At 44.3% G+C, this 13,699-nt stretch overlaps 1 protein-coding gene across 30 annotated transcripts in view; it reads left to right on the top strand.

Annotated features, from left to right (window-relative positions):
* Nucleotides 1–13,699, top strand: part of LOC135107088 (microtubule-associated protein 4-like) — a 493,319-nt gene that overhangs the window by 413,530 nt on the left and 66,090 nt on the right. For all 30 annotated transcript variants that reach the window (XM_064016728.1, XM_064016741.1, XM_064016724.1 and 27 more), the window contains one exon: nt 4,476–4,628. In XM_064016728.1, coding sequence (XP_063872798.1) covers nt 4,581–4,628 — 48 coding nt within the window. In that variant the 5' untranslated portion in view covers nt 4,476–4,580. The remainder of the gene's footprint in view (nt 1–4,475; nt 4,629–13,699) is intronic.

The raw sequence follows: 13,699 nt of genomic DNA, 5'->3' as shown, positions 1-13,699 counted from the left end.
AGTTTCCTCCCTTCTGCAAGCGGAGAAAGTGTAGAGGGTAAAGGCAATTCAGGGAAATGGCAACGTTACGTAATGCAGGATGTCTCGTACTTCTTCTCGACCGTCAAATCATCCTCCGTCAGATAGAATCAGTGCCGTAATATCTATACTCACCAAGCTGCATTCCGTCAACGCGTCACACTTCTGAGCAAAGCCTGTCTCCAAACTTCTTCCTGTCTCCCCCTTCCTCTTGCCTCCAACCTCTTTCTCCTTCTGCCTCTCAACTCCTGCCTACAAACTTAGATTTCATCCCACCTAACTCTTATATCGTATGTCTTTCCTCTAAGCTTTTTTTCTCCTAGCCCTCCTCCCTCCTCTTTCATTTCTCAACTTCTTTCTCACCTTTCAGGGATTAGCGCCATGTACGAGTCTCTTCAGTTGCTTGTCCCTTGCGTCTTCCTCTTAGAATCTCATCCTTTGCAATTCTATAGCAGTTGCATCTCTCCACCTCACTCTCTTTCCCGCGATCTTCTTCCGTAACTGATTTTTTTTTTTTTTCAGGGTTTCTATCTACTAACTCTAATCTCATTCCTTTAAATTCAATCTTCATAACTTCGGTCCAGTTTCTCAGAGTTCCTGTTTATCACTGTACCGTTTCTGCATAGTATTGATTTGAAAACGCGAGCAGATTTTACCTTAGATAATACCAACCTTCGGGAAAAAATCTCCAGGTTTTGAAAGTTTCCCTTCTGTACGTAGATCTCCGAACGATAAAATTTCAACCTTCATCTTGCTATTTTCGAACGCCGTCATGTACGCAGGAAAGTGACATGGTGTTTTGGGCTACGTTGATCTATTGGTTGGCGGAGAGTTGTGAGAAAGGCGGTGTTTATGGTAGTTGTGGCGAGGCGGTGTGGTGCGTGTGGTGGCGAGGGTCGTGCCGTGTCGTGTGGCGAGGGAAACTGTGGCGAGGGATCGTGGTGGTGCGGGGAAAGTGATTGCCTATGTAATTTCACCTGCATTCATGGAAACACGCAGATTGGTGTTGTAAAGATGGTACGGAGAGTGAAAGTAGTGCTGGGAATAGTACTAGTAGTTGTAGTAGTAGTAGTAGTAGTAGTAGCGATAAGAGGAGCAGAAGAATCAATGACACGTAGAAAAAGAAAATTATTAAAAATCATAGAACAAACATCTATACACATCACTAACACACACAAACATCCCCACACATTCCTCTCACCCTTACCACTCTCCCTGTCTATCCCAGCATGGCCTCAGTCCCTCAGTCCCTCATCACACTGTCACCTCGCCGCCTCTCCTCCCTACACACTCGGTGGCTGCTCTCGCCCCCTCCACACCCTCGAAAAGAAGCGGCTTGGCTATAACCCTCATGATATCCTCCGCTGGGCAGGAGGTTTATGTGAATTTTTACAGTCGCCGTGAGGTCACCGTACGATGATTCCTTTTTTTGGTAGTTCATTTTAGGTTGTCAGTGTGTGTGTGTATGTGTGTGTGTGTCTCGTGTGCTGTGTTGAATATATACATTCCGTAGGAGATGTATCGAGGAAGATGTTATTTGATACGCTCTCCACTCACGTTAGTTGTTTGGTAATGATTTTTTTGTCATGTAAGTCATAAAAAAGGCAAAAAAAAAGAAAAATGTCCGCTGAAGGTACCTCTCCCTAAAGGGTATAGTCAGAAAGGGATTGTATATATTTGAGGAGTCTTGAGTTCGCCAGCTTTGCATCTCCGCCAATGTCACAGGAGGGAGCGGCGCGGCAACGACTCCACACACACGGGGAAAAAATGATAAATTGTGTGAAGTTATTTCCGGAAGAAAATGAGCGGGACTAATTTAGCGCCGCGTGGTGTATTATGTAATTATGATGACAGAAGACAGGAAATATTGTTGTCATTGATTTCTTTTTCCATTATTCTGTCTGCGTCTCTGCCAGCGGTATGCACGCCGCCACCCATCCCACCCACACACACACACACACACACACACACACACACACACACACACACACACACACACACACACACACACATCATCATCATCATTATCAATATTAAGTTTGTTATTAATAAGTGTCAAGAGACTCTTAATCCCTTTACATGAAGAAAAACAGAGAAACGATTTCAATACAAACAGTCATATTCTGTTATTTTTATTACGTTACTTTTCTCCTTAGTTTGGAATGTCATCACACTTCCATTGACGGCGCATCCTTGTTTTTCTTGTATTCTTTTTTACCCTCTCGTCGCATCTCTTGAGCATCTATTGGCAGACACACACTCGTATATTCAAACAGCCCGGGTGTGTGTGTATATGTGTGTGTGTGTGTACACCTACCCACTCACCCACCTACCTACCCACCTATCACTTCCCAAGCCTCCAACACTTTCACCCCATCCCTCCACACAAACAGCAACAACAACACACAGCAAAACAACAACAACAACAACAACAGCAGCGCCAAAAACATTGAAGTGTCGGCGTCTCCTTCCGGGTTAAATTAAGGAAAAATTCATCCACTCGTCATTTTATTTACGATGATAAGGCAACACTTTCTCTGGTCGTGGCCTGAGGCGCGTACCAGGCAACTAAGGGGAGTCTGAGTAGGAGTCTTGGCGGGTCGTGCGAGGGTGATAGAGGTCAAAGGGGCGCCGGATGGTGGAGAGGTGACAGAGAACCATGTACACGTAGACTTTCACTATCCCACCCGTGTGTGTGTGTGTGTGTGTGTGTGTGTGTGTGTGTGTGTGTGTTTGTCTCTCACCTCAACCTCACCATCAGCCAGACAGACAGAGACTCACTTTCTAACGTAGGGAATTACTTGTATGTACGTAGGTTCGTGGTTATGATTAAATGTAATTTTTGCTTTTGATATTGATAATGATTGTGGTGATGTGATGTAATTGTTATGATGGTGATGATGGTGATAATAGTGATAGCAGTAGTAGTAGTAGTAGTAATGATAATGGTAGACCACCACCAACACCACCGCCACCACCATCACTACCACCACTATTACTACTCTGAACAATGAACCCCAAATATTGTAAACTGTGAGTATTAATTAGTATACTACCAAGTCTCAGATAATTTGTATAATAGAAATAGTGCAGTGTGTGTGTGTGTGTGTGTGTGTGTGTGTGTGTGTGTGTGTGTGTGTGTGTGTGTGTGTGTGTGTGTGTGTGTGTGTGTGTGTGTGTGTGTGTTCACGATTCCTTTCCATCCCATCACCACCCATTACTTTCTATACCCATTCCCCTTCACTGACTCACTGATTACACTCCATCACACCAATCATCACCCATTAGCCTCCCATCACACCCTATTAAGTCCCCATCCCCTATCACCAATCACTACAGTCCCTTACCTTCACTACCCATACCCACAGAACCACCACATCTCTCCCCTCATCACCAAACACCATCATTTCTCTACCCCTCATCCAAAACCCCATCACCGGCACCACATCAACACCATCACCACCATGACAGCCACACCACGAACGTAACTGCGCAGTGGTGATTATGTAAATGTAACGGTTTCCTCAGCCGTTACGTAACTCGTGCATTAATGTACTGTAATGTGATGTAATGTGATAACAGTATGAAAGATGGAATTACTGATGAATTACTGTCTTTCTCATAACGGATTTCATTAACACAGATTATGAAACTTCAGTATTCTTCCACACACCTTTCTCATCTAATCGTGGAAGTGTAAAGATGTTGATGTCTTACAGTGTGCGAACTTTCAGACTTGTAAACAAACTTCTTAGTCTCCTAGGGTAAAATGAACCGTAATAGGTAGTTTATAGTTTCTCTCTCTCTCTCTCTCTCTCTCTCTCTCTCTCTCTGTGAGAGGTTTTGGCCAAGGGCAACAAATAGGAAGGAAAATATATGCATGATGTTGCTGTATGTGAACCAGGAGGAAAGATTTCAATATGTCATGCACTTAGTCAGCCTTGTGCAAACTTCAGACTGGTTATAGGAAACATGATCTTGTATGTTAATAGTAAAGCGATATATCGTGGCATGATTTTAATAATAGTCAATCTAGCATATTCAAAAAGTGTGAGGATCAGCAGGAACATTTTAACACGTCATTCCCTCGAGTCTCTTGGGACAGAAAAGCAGAAAAGTGTAGGCAAGTAACGGGGTGATTAAGAGTCCATAAGGCTTACTTCGTTACGTCTTTCGCCTCCTTAAGCTACGATTTTGTCGCTTATACATAACAAGACAAGCTACCGTGTATCTCCACGTGGCAAATGAACTCACCACTCCGCCTCGTATTCTCTCCTCAGATGCTGTAGTGAACAAATAAGAGCTTGAAATTTAGTTAATCTAGTTTAGTTCCCGGAATTTTGAACAAGATTTTTAGACATGTCAAGAGTATGCAAATTGTTTGTGGTGTCGGGATTAGGGAAGGCTTGCATGACAATTACCAGGCGATAAAATGGGTTTGGTGTGTGTTTCAACAGGTTAGGACGAGGCAGGGTGACGCTGACCACCTGACGCGGGCGTGCTTGGGCCCCACACACACACAGTCCAGCACACCCTCACGCCCGCCCACGCTTCCTTGCTGGATGCTTCTCTTCATCTGTCCAGTCTTTCCTGCCACTGCGCCGGCTCCCGTAAGTGTGTGGTTGTCTTTTTGTCAGATGTAGTTTTATAGTTATATGTATTTTTCGCGATTATTTGTTTATATATTTATTTATTGATATTATTATGGAAAACGTAGTATAGAATCAAAGAACACACACACACACACACACACACACACACACACACACACACACACACACACACACACACACACACACACACACACACACACACACACACACACACTTTAACACACGATAATTAAACAAGAATTCTTCATCTTTAATATTTATAAAAAAAAAGACACAAAAACCCTGACTTTTCTCCTCTATGACCTGCGAAAACAGCAACACAAGCCTATACGTTAATTAAAGCTGATGACAACAGCATCCTCCATCATTTCTAACAACTCACGCGCTTCAGCTCATTAATACATTTTTCACCCGAAGGAAACATTGGCACCATGCGATTAGGAGACAAACATACCTCTGTGCAAGTCAACAGAGAGTGAGCGAGTGATTGAGTGAGGCAGGAATGACGTCGGATATAAAAGATTAAGATAGCATCGTGCATTGTATCGGGGGACATAATCTGATAGCACACGATTACGGAACAGTGACAAGCTTATTACGGAGACTGACAGCATAACCGTCAGTAATCGAGAGGGAAAGTAAAGCGTGGACCGAGAGGAGGGAGGGAGGAAGGACGCGAGAGGCAGGATGGGCCAAAAATACAAGGGGGCAGGTAAGACCAGGTGGGTAAGGTAGGTAGGCAGGTAGGTGGGTAAGCTAAGTGGGTGGGCGTGGTGGGTCGGTAGCTTCGTTGTAATCACCTGTGTGTGACGTCTAGCATAGTAATGACTGCCCCCTTCAACTCAGACTTGCCAGGAATTACTTGGGAATGTTAAACGCCATTACTACGTCCTCTTGAAGGTAGATAAGCGAGTGGACAGGTGGGTGGACAGGTAGACAGGTTGATTAGCTAGTCTGAATTTACCTGCTGTATCGCCAGTGTTTGTTTCTTGATTTAGTGAACAGCGATGGACCATAAGTGACTTTACGGTGATTTGGCGAGTGAGGGAAGTGAAATTATACTGCATGGAGAGAGAGAGAGAGAGAGAGAGAGAGAGAGAGAGAGAGAGAGAGAGAGAGAGAGAGAGAGAGAGAGAGAGAGAGAGAGAGAGAGAGAGAGGAGAGAGAGAGAGAGAGAGAGATACAGACTGATAGACGGAAAGAAAAGGGAAATTGGCTTTGAATTTGCAGTTTTATATTCGGAATAGTGTGTGTGTTTGTGTGTGTATGTGTGTGTTGGGGGAAGGTAGTTTCTGTGTGTGTGTTTGTGTGTGTGTGTGTCTTCCCCTTTATTCTACTGCATTTTTAAAACCAGCTATTCTTTCCTGCCTTTGGTCTTAACTTTCCATCTTTCAACTTTATTCAAAATCCCCACCACCCATCTTTTACATTCACGGAGCACCTCGACCAACCCCACCCCACCCCGCCAGCTCCGCCCCGCCAGCCCCGACCCAGTCACCTCCAGCCAGGCAGCCACCGCCACTGTTTCTCTGGAGGACGTTCCACTTCCCACAATCAGAAAGGAAAACAGCGAGGTGAACTGACCGTGCATTCCACGTGCGGTCACACCTTCCCGGCTGCCAGGGAGGGGGAGAGAGAGAGAGAGAGAGAGAGAGAGAGAGAGAGAGAGAGAGAGAGAGAGAGATTGTGTTTTCTTTCTAAAAAAACGTAAGAATACTTAATGACTAACCGGTGTCGCATGAAATATACCTCCGTTTTGTCCTGCGGTATACGTGATAACGTTTTGATGGCATGGTGCAGTGTGGTGCTGTACTTTGGGCGGCGCGGCGGTTGTGGAGGCTACCGCCACCACCACCAGCGCCACCACCAGCTGCCGCCGCGTAGCCCGGGGCGGCCATGTGGTGGGAATGTTCGCCGGGACGCAGGAAAGAGGGTGACTGTCTCTTGTGGCGCGAGAGTTTAGCGTGACCGTGACTTCCCTACCCCCTCGTGGAGGAAAACTTTCCGGTGGTTATATAATTATCTGTTACTAATGTTGTTTTATTTATTTTTTTTTTTTTTTGCATTTTCATTACCTTATACTATGATTTTCTTAGGTAATCATCAAAATAAAGTCGAGGTTTTCACTTTCTTCTCAGCTCGGTATATATTAAGAATCTCATCTCCTTTCCCCATAAGAACCAAAATATCCCTTCCCTTTCACCCAAAACACTCATACTTATATGGCTTGGTCATAATCTAGCATCCATCATTCCTCAGCGTCCACCACCGTCTTCACGTGCACCTGATCAGTGGATAGCTAAGGGGTAAAGGCGATAGATTCTCCCCGCTCCTTAATGTGAAGGTTTGGTCTCAGGCCAGGCTGTGAGGCGCGACTCTCGGCTGGCTGGCGTCTGGTACCCGCTCTCCAGACGCAGGGGGAGGGCAGCCACGCTAAGTAAATAATTAGGTAAATAAGAGAGGAAAAAAAGATTTCATATTAATACTAAGAATGTCAACTTTTTTTTTATTCATGCGTCGTTCTAATTTGTGTTCTTTGTATGTATGTAAATGCACAAAGTTGTTACTCGTAAAAATTGTAAATATATAAATAAAAAAAAAAAGTGAAAAAACTCATATTAATGCTGAGGATTCAACTTTTTATATTCGTGCATCGCTCTATTTTGCGATGTTTGTATTCATGTAAATGCATTAAGGTGTTGCCAGTTGCGAATCCTGATTGGTTCGACGTAGGAATTATTAAAGGAAGGGATGCGAATAATTTATCTCAGCCTTTGCCTTCTTCTGAATATTCTGGAGTGACGGGCGTCCTGTGGTGACCAGTGTGGGAGTTGCTCTTTGAATCTTTCACGCGATAAGCAACAATTCACACGAAAAAGAATAGATTTTGCAGTTTCTAATCGGTATAATATTTGGAGGTGGCTGTAGAACAAGAAGTGTCGTAGAGTGGCTAGTGACTGGGGAGAGATGAGCCAAAATAGCAGTTAAAGAGTTAGAGCAAGAAGTCAGTAGGCAAACAGAACAAGAAGTCAGTCAGGTTTACCTAAATACCAATGCTTGAAATGTAAGGCTGTTCTTTTTGGTGATTTTAAAGCGTATCTGTTTTCTTCTTGACATGTTTTGATAGGAAGTTTAAAAAAAAAAGAAATGTGTATAAAGTTTGTTCTTTATTTGTGTTTCGAAAAGTTCTCGGAAGGTCTTTTCTTTTTTCTTTTTTTTTTTATTCTTGGAATTTTTTAATAGAGTTAGCTTGTTGAAATATGAAGACTTTCCATGAAGAAAGTTACGTGTAACTTTATTACTCTTGTTATTATGATAAATTTTTATTTTTTTTTTATTTGTGGGAATTTTATTACGTATATATATATATATATATATATATATATATATATATATATATATATATATATATATATATATATATATATATATATATATATATATATATATATATTTTATTTATTTATTTATTTTTTTTGCGAACTTCATCAAACATAATTATGAGAGAAAGTAGGTGCAGATTCCATTAACTTTAATTATGTTGCTAATGTTATTATTACTTCTTAAAATCACTACTTATTTTTGTTTTTATTTTCATGGACATGTATGCCTTGTAAATATGTTATTTTTCCAACCCCTCAGCAGACATGATTATTAAAGAAACACATGAGTGCAAAGATTCTGGTTATTTTTAGTATTGGTGTTGGTGGTGACTCCGCAAGACACATCTTGTTAGATTTTTTGATATTCCTTTGAGGCAATTCTCCGTTGGGGCTCGCACTTCAATGGTCATTTTTTTTTTCCTTTTCTATTGCCCTTGACTACTATCACTTACAAGAAAACTAATGAATGAAGAAATCAGCGTTCTTTTTCTTCCTAGAGATGGCAATTATAAAGTGGCACACCTGCTTTACATCAACTCACACCGGACCTCATCAGCGGAGACACACGAAAATTCTGCTTCGTTTCAACTTATGACCAGTTCTTCGCACCAATGATTACCAACGAAGGTATTAACAATAGTTCTTATATTCGTACATCTCACATTATGACAAGTTTTTCTCACCAACGATTATCAACGGGGACAAATGAAAATCCTTCAACATCTCACGTTATGACTAGTTCTTCGGATCCTTTCAGCGTCTAAGGCAAGAGGGAGGAGATCCATCATGCCCTCAAGGCCATCGACTACACCCGTTTAGCTGAGAGAGACACGTGTGCCTAGATTAAAAAAGATAACTGTGCTAATCCCACAATTAGGATACGCACCAAGGGGTCCCGGCGACTAGGCACACAAAAAAGCACCCATGGTTTTCATCTGGGCGGGGCAGCGAACGGTTCCTTATTCGGCGCTCATTACTATCCCGTCTGCTAAATGCCTGCGCCGCCAGACTAATGGGCCTCTTATTTGTTTGACTGGCCTTATACATCTGCATCTATCCGTCCGTCTCTGCCTATCTATCTCATGATCTCTTATCAGTCTGGATCAGTCGGTTTGTCTATCACTATTTGTGCCTGTCTGTCTATCTGTGTATCTACTTATCTATCTGCCTACATACTAACACACCTAAGAGTGAGCAAGTCAATCATTCAGTGAGGCAATTAAAGTATACATTTTTAAACCTCTTCCAGTCTATCAAGATGTCTTTATCTTTAGAGAGAGAGAGAGAGAGAGAGAGAGAGAGAGAGAGAGAGAGAGAGAGAGAGAGAGAGAGAGAGAGAGAGAGAGAGATGGAAGATTCAAGTGATAAGCTGCATGGATATTAATACTAGCTACAAGATCAATTCCTCTGAGAAACTCGCCCCATTAGTTGCGTTCACCGCGGCACGAAGACCCGCGCTGGCCAGCACGATAACACTTGACACTAATCTATTTACGTCGCCTCCATGTGAAAAGCTGAACACAAAAGTCCGCCCACAGTTCAAAGAAAGAAGGTCTTCGCTGGCGTGCCCTAAGAAGGCTATAGAGAAATCCCACAGAGAAAAGCTCCAGCTCTTACCGTCGTCTCCCTGGTGAGCGCACCGCCCCTGGCACATCTCTCCTGTTAGGCCTCTGCTCACACAAACGTCACGCCTTCAGGAGTGACCCAAAAATCAAGGTTCAGCGGGTCGCTTCGTCGCCACACCCTCCACGCCGCCGCGCCGCTGCACAGCACACTTTCAGCTCCACAAAGCTACTTAACCTTCCTGAGTCACGGTCATGCAGAACCGATGGCTTGTTTTCGTGAGGTGTTAGACAAAGCTTAGGTATTATCTCCATCGACAGTGTGCTTTTCTTGCCGTTTTTTCTCCTCATAGAATCAAAATCATATTGTACACTGAGTTCGTAAGTCACATGGAAACTCAGGCTGAATCAAGGACCTGGTTTCCCGGAGGTGCACTACAAGGTTAGTATCTTCTTCGACCGTCAGTGTTTCCACCCATATAACTCCTCGTAGACTCTAAATTATATTGTACACCACAACGCAAGTTCTTAATCCATCGCTATTTCTCTCAGGGACTGAATAAAGATGGCACCAAGCAGTGGACCTTTTAGAGAATGAATCATGCTTGTGTTTGTTGCTCAGTGTATCGCCAGGGTCAGAGGTGAGGCGCGTCGCACCTCCCTCCCGCAGCTTAGGTAGTCTCGGCGCGTGAAGCAGCCTTGATACACGGCTATAAAGCAAACAGATAAAAGCAAGATATAAATCAGGTAGAGATAAAACATTATGTTGCTGTCAGGCGAAAAAATCGGAGTGAGAATTGTAAGGAATAATTATTACTATACATTATTCTACATTGTTTAAAATAGTGCCAGGCTTTTTTTTAGTTTATGCATTATGCTTACTTACTGTTTATCTCTAATTTATTTATGATTGTAATGGCAGCCTCACACTTTTTCAGAATGTAAGAAGCAAAAAAGCAAACCAGTGAAAAAAAAAAAAAATCTCGCATTTAATTTCGCTTCGTGTATAATTCTTTAATACTCCATTAGTGAAAGAAGGAAGGGAATTAGAGGAAAGACAGACGGGCGGGGAAGGAAGGCAATCCAACTTCATTTATGCTAATGGTGACAACCTTATCCCGCGTGATGTATCCTCGCGCTATGCAGATACAGACAGTGACGCACACAAACACACACACACACACACACACATATTCTCTCTCTCTCTCTCTCTCTCTCTCTCTCTCTCTCTCTCTCTCTCTCTCTCTCTCTCTCTCTCTCTCTCTCTCTCTCTCTCTCTCTCTCTCTCTTTCTCTTTCTCTCTCTCGCCCGTCACACACACACACACACACACACACACACACACACACACACACACACACACACACACTCACACACACACACACACACACACACACACACACACACACACACACACACACACACAAGGGTGGAGCCACACCAGAAACAATTTGGCCACGCCGATAACCTTTGTCCACCTCAAGGACGCACCGTGGCCGGCTGCCTAATCAGCAATGTTGGGATACCTCTTGTCTCTCTCCATTATCCTGAGCCCCTGTAATAGCCTGGACCGGATTAGTGGATAACTACCAATGCCTTTGTGTTCCCGCGTATGCATATGACAAGGAGCGGCGCATTCTTACAGCGGCTAAAAGCAATACCGCGTTACCTCTTGTTTATGAAGTGCAGGTGCTGACATGCGAGACGCGAGGACGAGGGGAAGGCGATAAAGTTTAAGGACAAAGAGCAGGTGGGAGGAGGACACTGTGAGGGAGGGAAGACAGCCAGATTAAGCCGAATAGTCTGTGAAGGCAGATGAGGCACGAAGGGAGAGAAGGTTCACGGAGGCCAAGCAAGACTAGAACAACGAAGGGTAGGCAGAAAAACGAACAAAAAAAAAACATTAAATACACTGCGGAAAAAAAGGAGTAGAAGAAAGAGAATGGAAGAGAAAAGAAACTGATAACCAGAGTGAACAGAAACAAACGGAATTGATAAAGAAGACCCCTCAGAGGCAAAGAGGAAGAGGAAAAAGGAACAAGGAAGCAAAGGAGGAGGGGGAGGAAACGGAGAAGGCACGTGGGAAGGAAAAGAATGGACGAGAAGGAGAGAGGGGGAGGTAAGGAATGGGGAGGAGGGAGAGAAATGGGGGGGAGGCAGGTGTGGGTCCGGAAGTAAACAACATTACGGATACCTCTCTCTCTCTCTCTCTCTCTCTCTCTCTCTCTCTCTCTCTCTCTCTCTCTCTCTCTCTCTCTCTCTCTCTCTCTCTCTCTCTCTCTCTCTCTCTCTCTCTCTCTCTCTCTCTCTCTCTCTCTCTCTCTCTCTCTCTCTCTCTCTCTCTCTCTGTTAGCCAACACCTGGGGCGCGGCGCATGCCTTTGTACGAGTATTCTCTCTCTCTCTCTCTCTCTCTCTCTCTCTCTCTCTCTCTCTCTCTCTCTCTCTCTCTCTCTCTCTCTCTCTCTTTCTGCTCAATTCTCCATTAAAACCACTCTATTTTTTTTCATTACAACGTTAATTTTGTCTCTGTTCTCCACAGTCTCATCCTGAACTGCAACGCCGAGAGAGAGAGAGAGAGAGAGAGAGAGAGAGAGAGAGAGAGAGAGAGAGAGAGAGAGAGAGAGAGAGAGAGAGAGAGAGAGAGAGAGAGAGAGAGAGAGAGAGAGAGAGAGATACACACACAAGAGTACATTTAGTAGCTGCAGTTGGTCAGGTTCTTACTGTTGAGCAGGTGTGGACACTCGCTCAGCTTGCAGCCAACCACAGGCAGCTGCTGGTTATGGCTCGTGTGTTAGCGCAGGTGTGGCAGGGGAGGGTGTGTGTGTGTGTGTGTGTGTGTGTGTGTGTGTGTGTGTGTGTGTGTGTGTGTGTGTGTGTGTGTGTGTGTGGTGACAATGCACTTCTGTCACTTGAGATAATCCTGCCACATCATCCTGCAGAGTTTACTTGTTATATCCAGTGCTTGTCTGTCACTCACTCCCTCCCTCGCTCAGCCTTACCGTAAGGGGAAGTGTGGTGAAGATAGGAAGAGGCAGGAGTGTAGGAGAAAGTGGGAAGGTATAAGGAAGAGGCGGAGGACGACGAAGAGGAGGAGGAGGAGGAGGAAAAGGGAGAGAAAAATAAGCACATTGCCAAGCTGTCAGTGTGCCACAGGATGTAAAAAGAGACAGGAGTACGTCAGGGGAGAGAGAGAGAGAGAGAGAGAGAGAGAGAGAGAGAGAGAGAGAGAGAGAGAGAGAGAGAGAGAGAGAGAGAGAGAGAGAGAGAGAGAGATACCGTTGTGATTAGCAAGGAGAGATCGCAAGAAAACCCAGAAAATGCTGAGAGAGAGAGAGAGAGAGAGAGAGAGAGAGAGAGAGAGAGAGAGAGAGAGAGAGAGAGAGAGAGAGAGAGAGAGAGAGAGAGAGAAAGGCACTTGATATCTTGACCCGCTTTGATCGCCGTCGTAAAAGCAAAGAAAACTGGGGTCTTTGTTACATAGAAAAAGGGAAGAAGGTGAAAGAAAAGGAGAGAGAGAAAGAGTGAAAGGAATGAGAGAGACCTGAAGGAGGAGGAGGAAGTGAATGAAGATAAAGAAGAAGAAGAAATAGAAGGAAGGAAGGAAGGGAGGTAATAAGTGGAGAGGAGGAGTGGTGATGTTTGCAAGAGAGAGAGAGAGAGAGAGAGAGAGAGAGAGAGAGAGAGAGAGAGAGAGAGAGAGAGAGAGAGAGAGAGAGAGAGAAAGAAAGAGAAACGTTATTCTTTCTCATTATTATCTGATGGCAAAATTGACGCGTCACGTGATACAGCTTGCTGAGGTGAAGACGCGAGCGGAAGTTGCCACTAACGCGCGACAGACTCAGAGGAAGGAGAGAGGAAAGATCAGGACGAGTAAATGACAGTGAAGCTAAACTGCGAATGTAATGTTATTGTAGCCGCCTCTCTCTCTCCCTCTCTCTCTCTCCCTCCCTCCCTCTCTCTTCCCCCCTTGGCTCCCTCCCTCCCTCCCTCCCTCCCTCCCTCCCTCCTTTCCTCTACTTCTAAACGGAGCCAGTGAAGGGAGACCGCAACCGCTACAAGGATCACGAATCGCAAATCGCTCCACCACACGAGGCTTGCAAAACACACTGGTGATGATTATG

The sequence above is a fragment of the Scylla paramamosain genome, chromosome 14, assembly GCF_035594125.1.
Source record: "Scylla paramamosain isolate STU-SP2022 chromosome 14, ASM3559412v1, whole genome shotgun sequence".
NCBI classification, from domain to species: domain Eukaryota; kingdom Metazoa; phylum Arthropoda; class Malacostraca; order Decapoda; family Portunidae; genus Scylla; species Scylla paramamosain.
The sequence above is the reverse complement of the archived record's forward strand: the minus strand, read 5'-3'. Positions and strand labels throughout refer to the sequence as shown.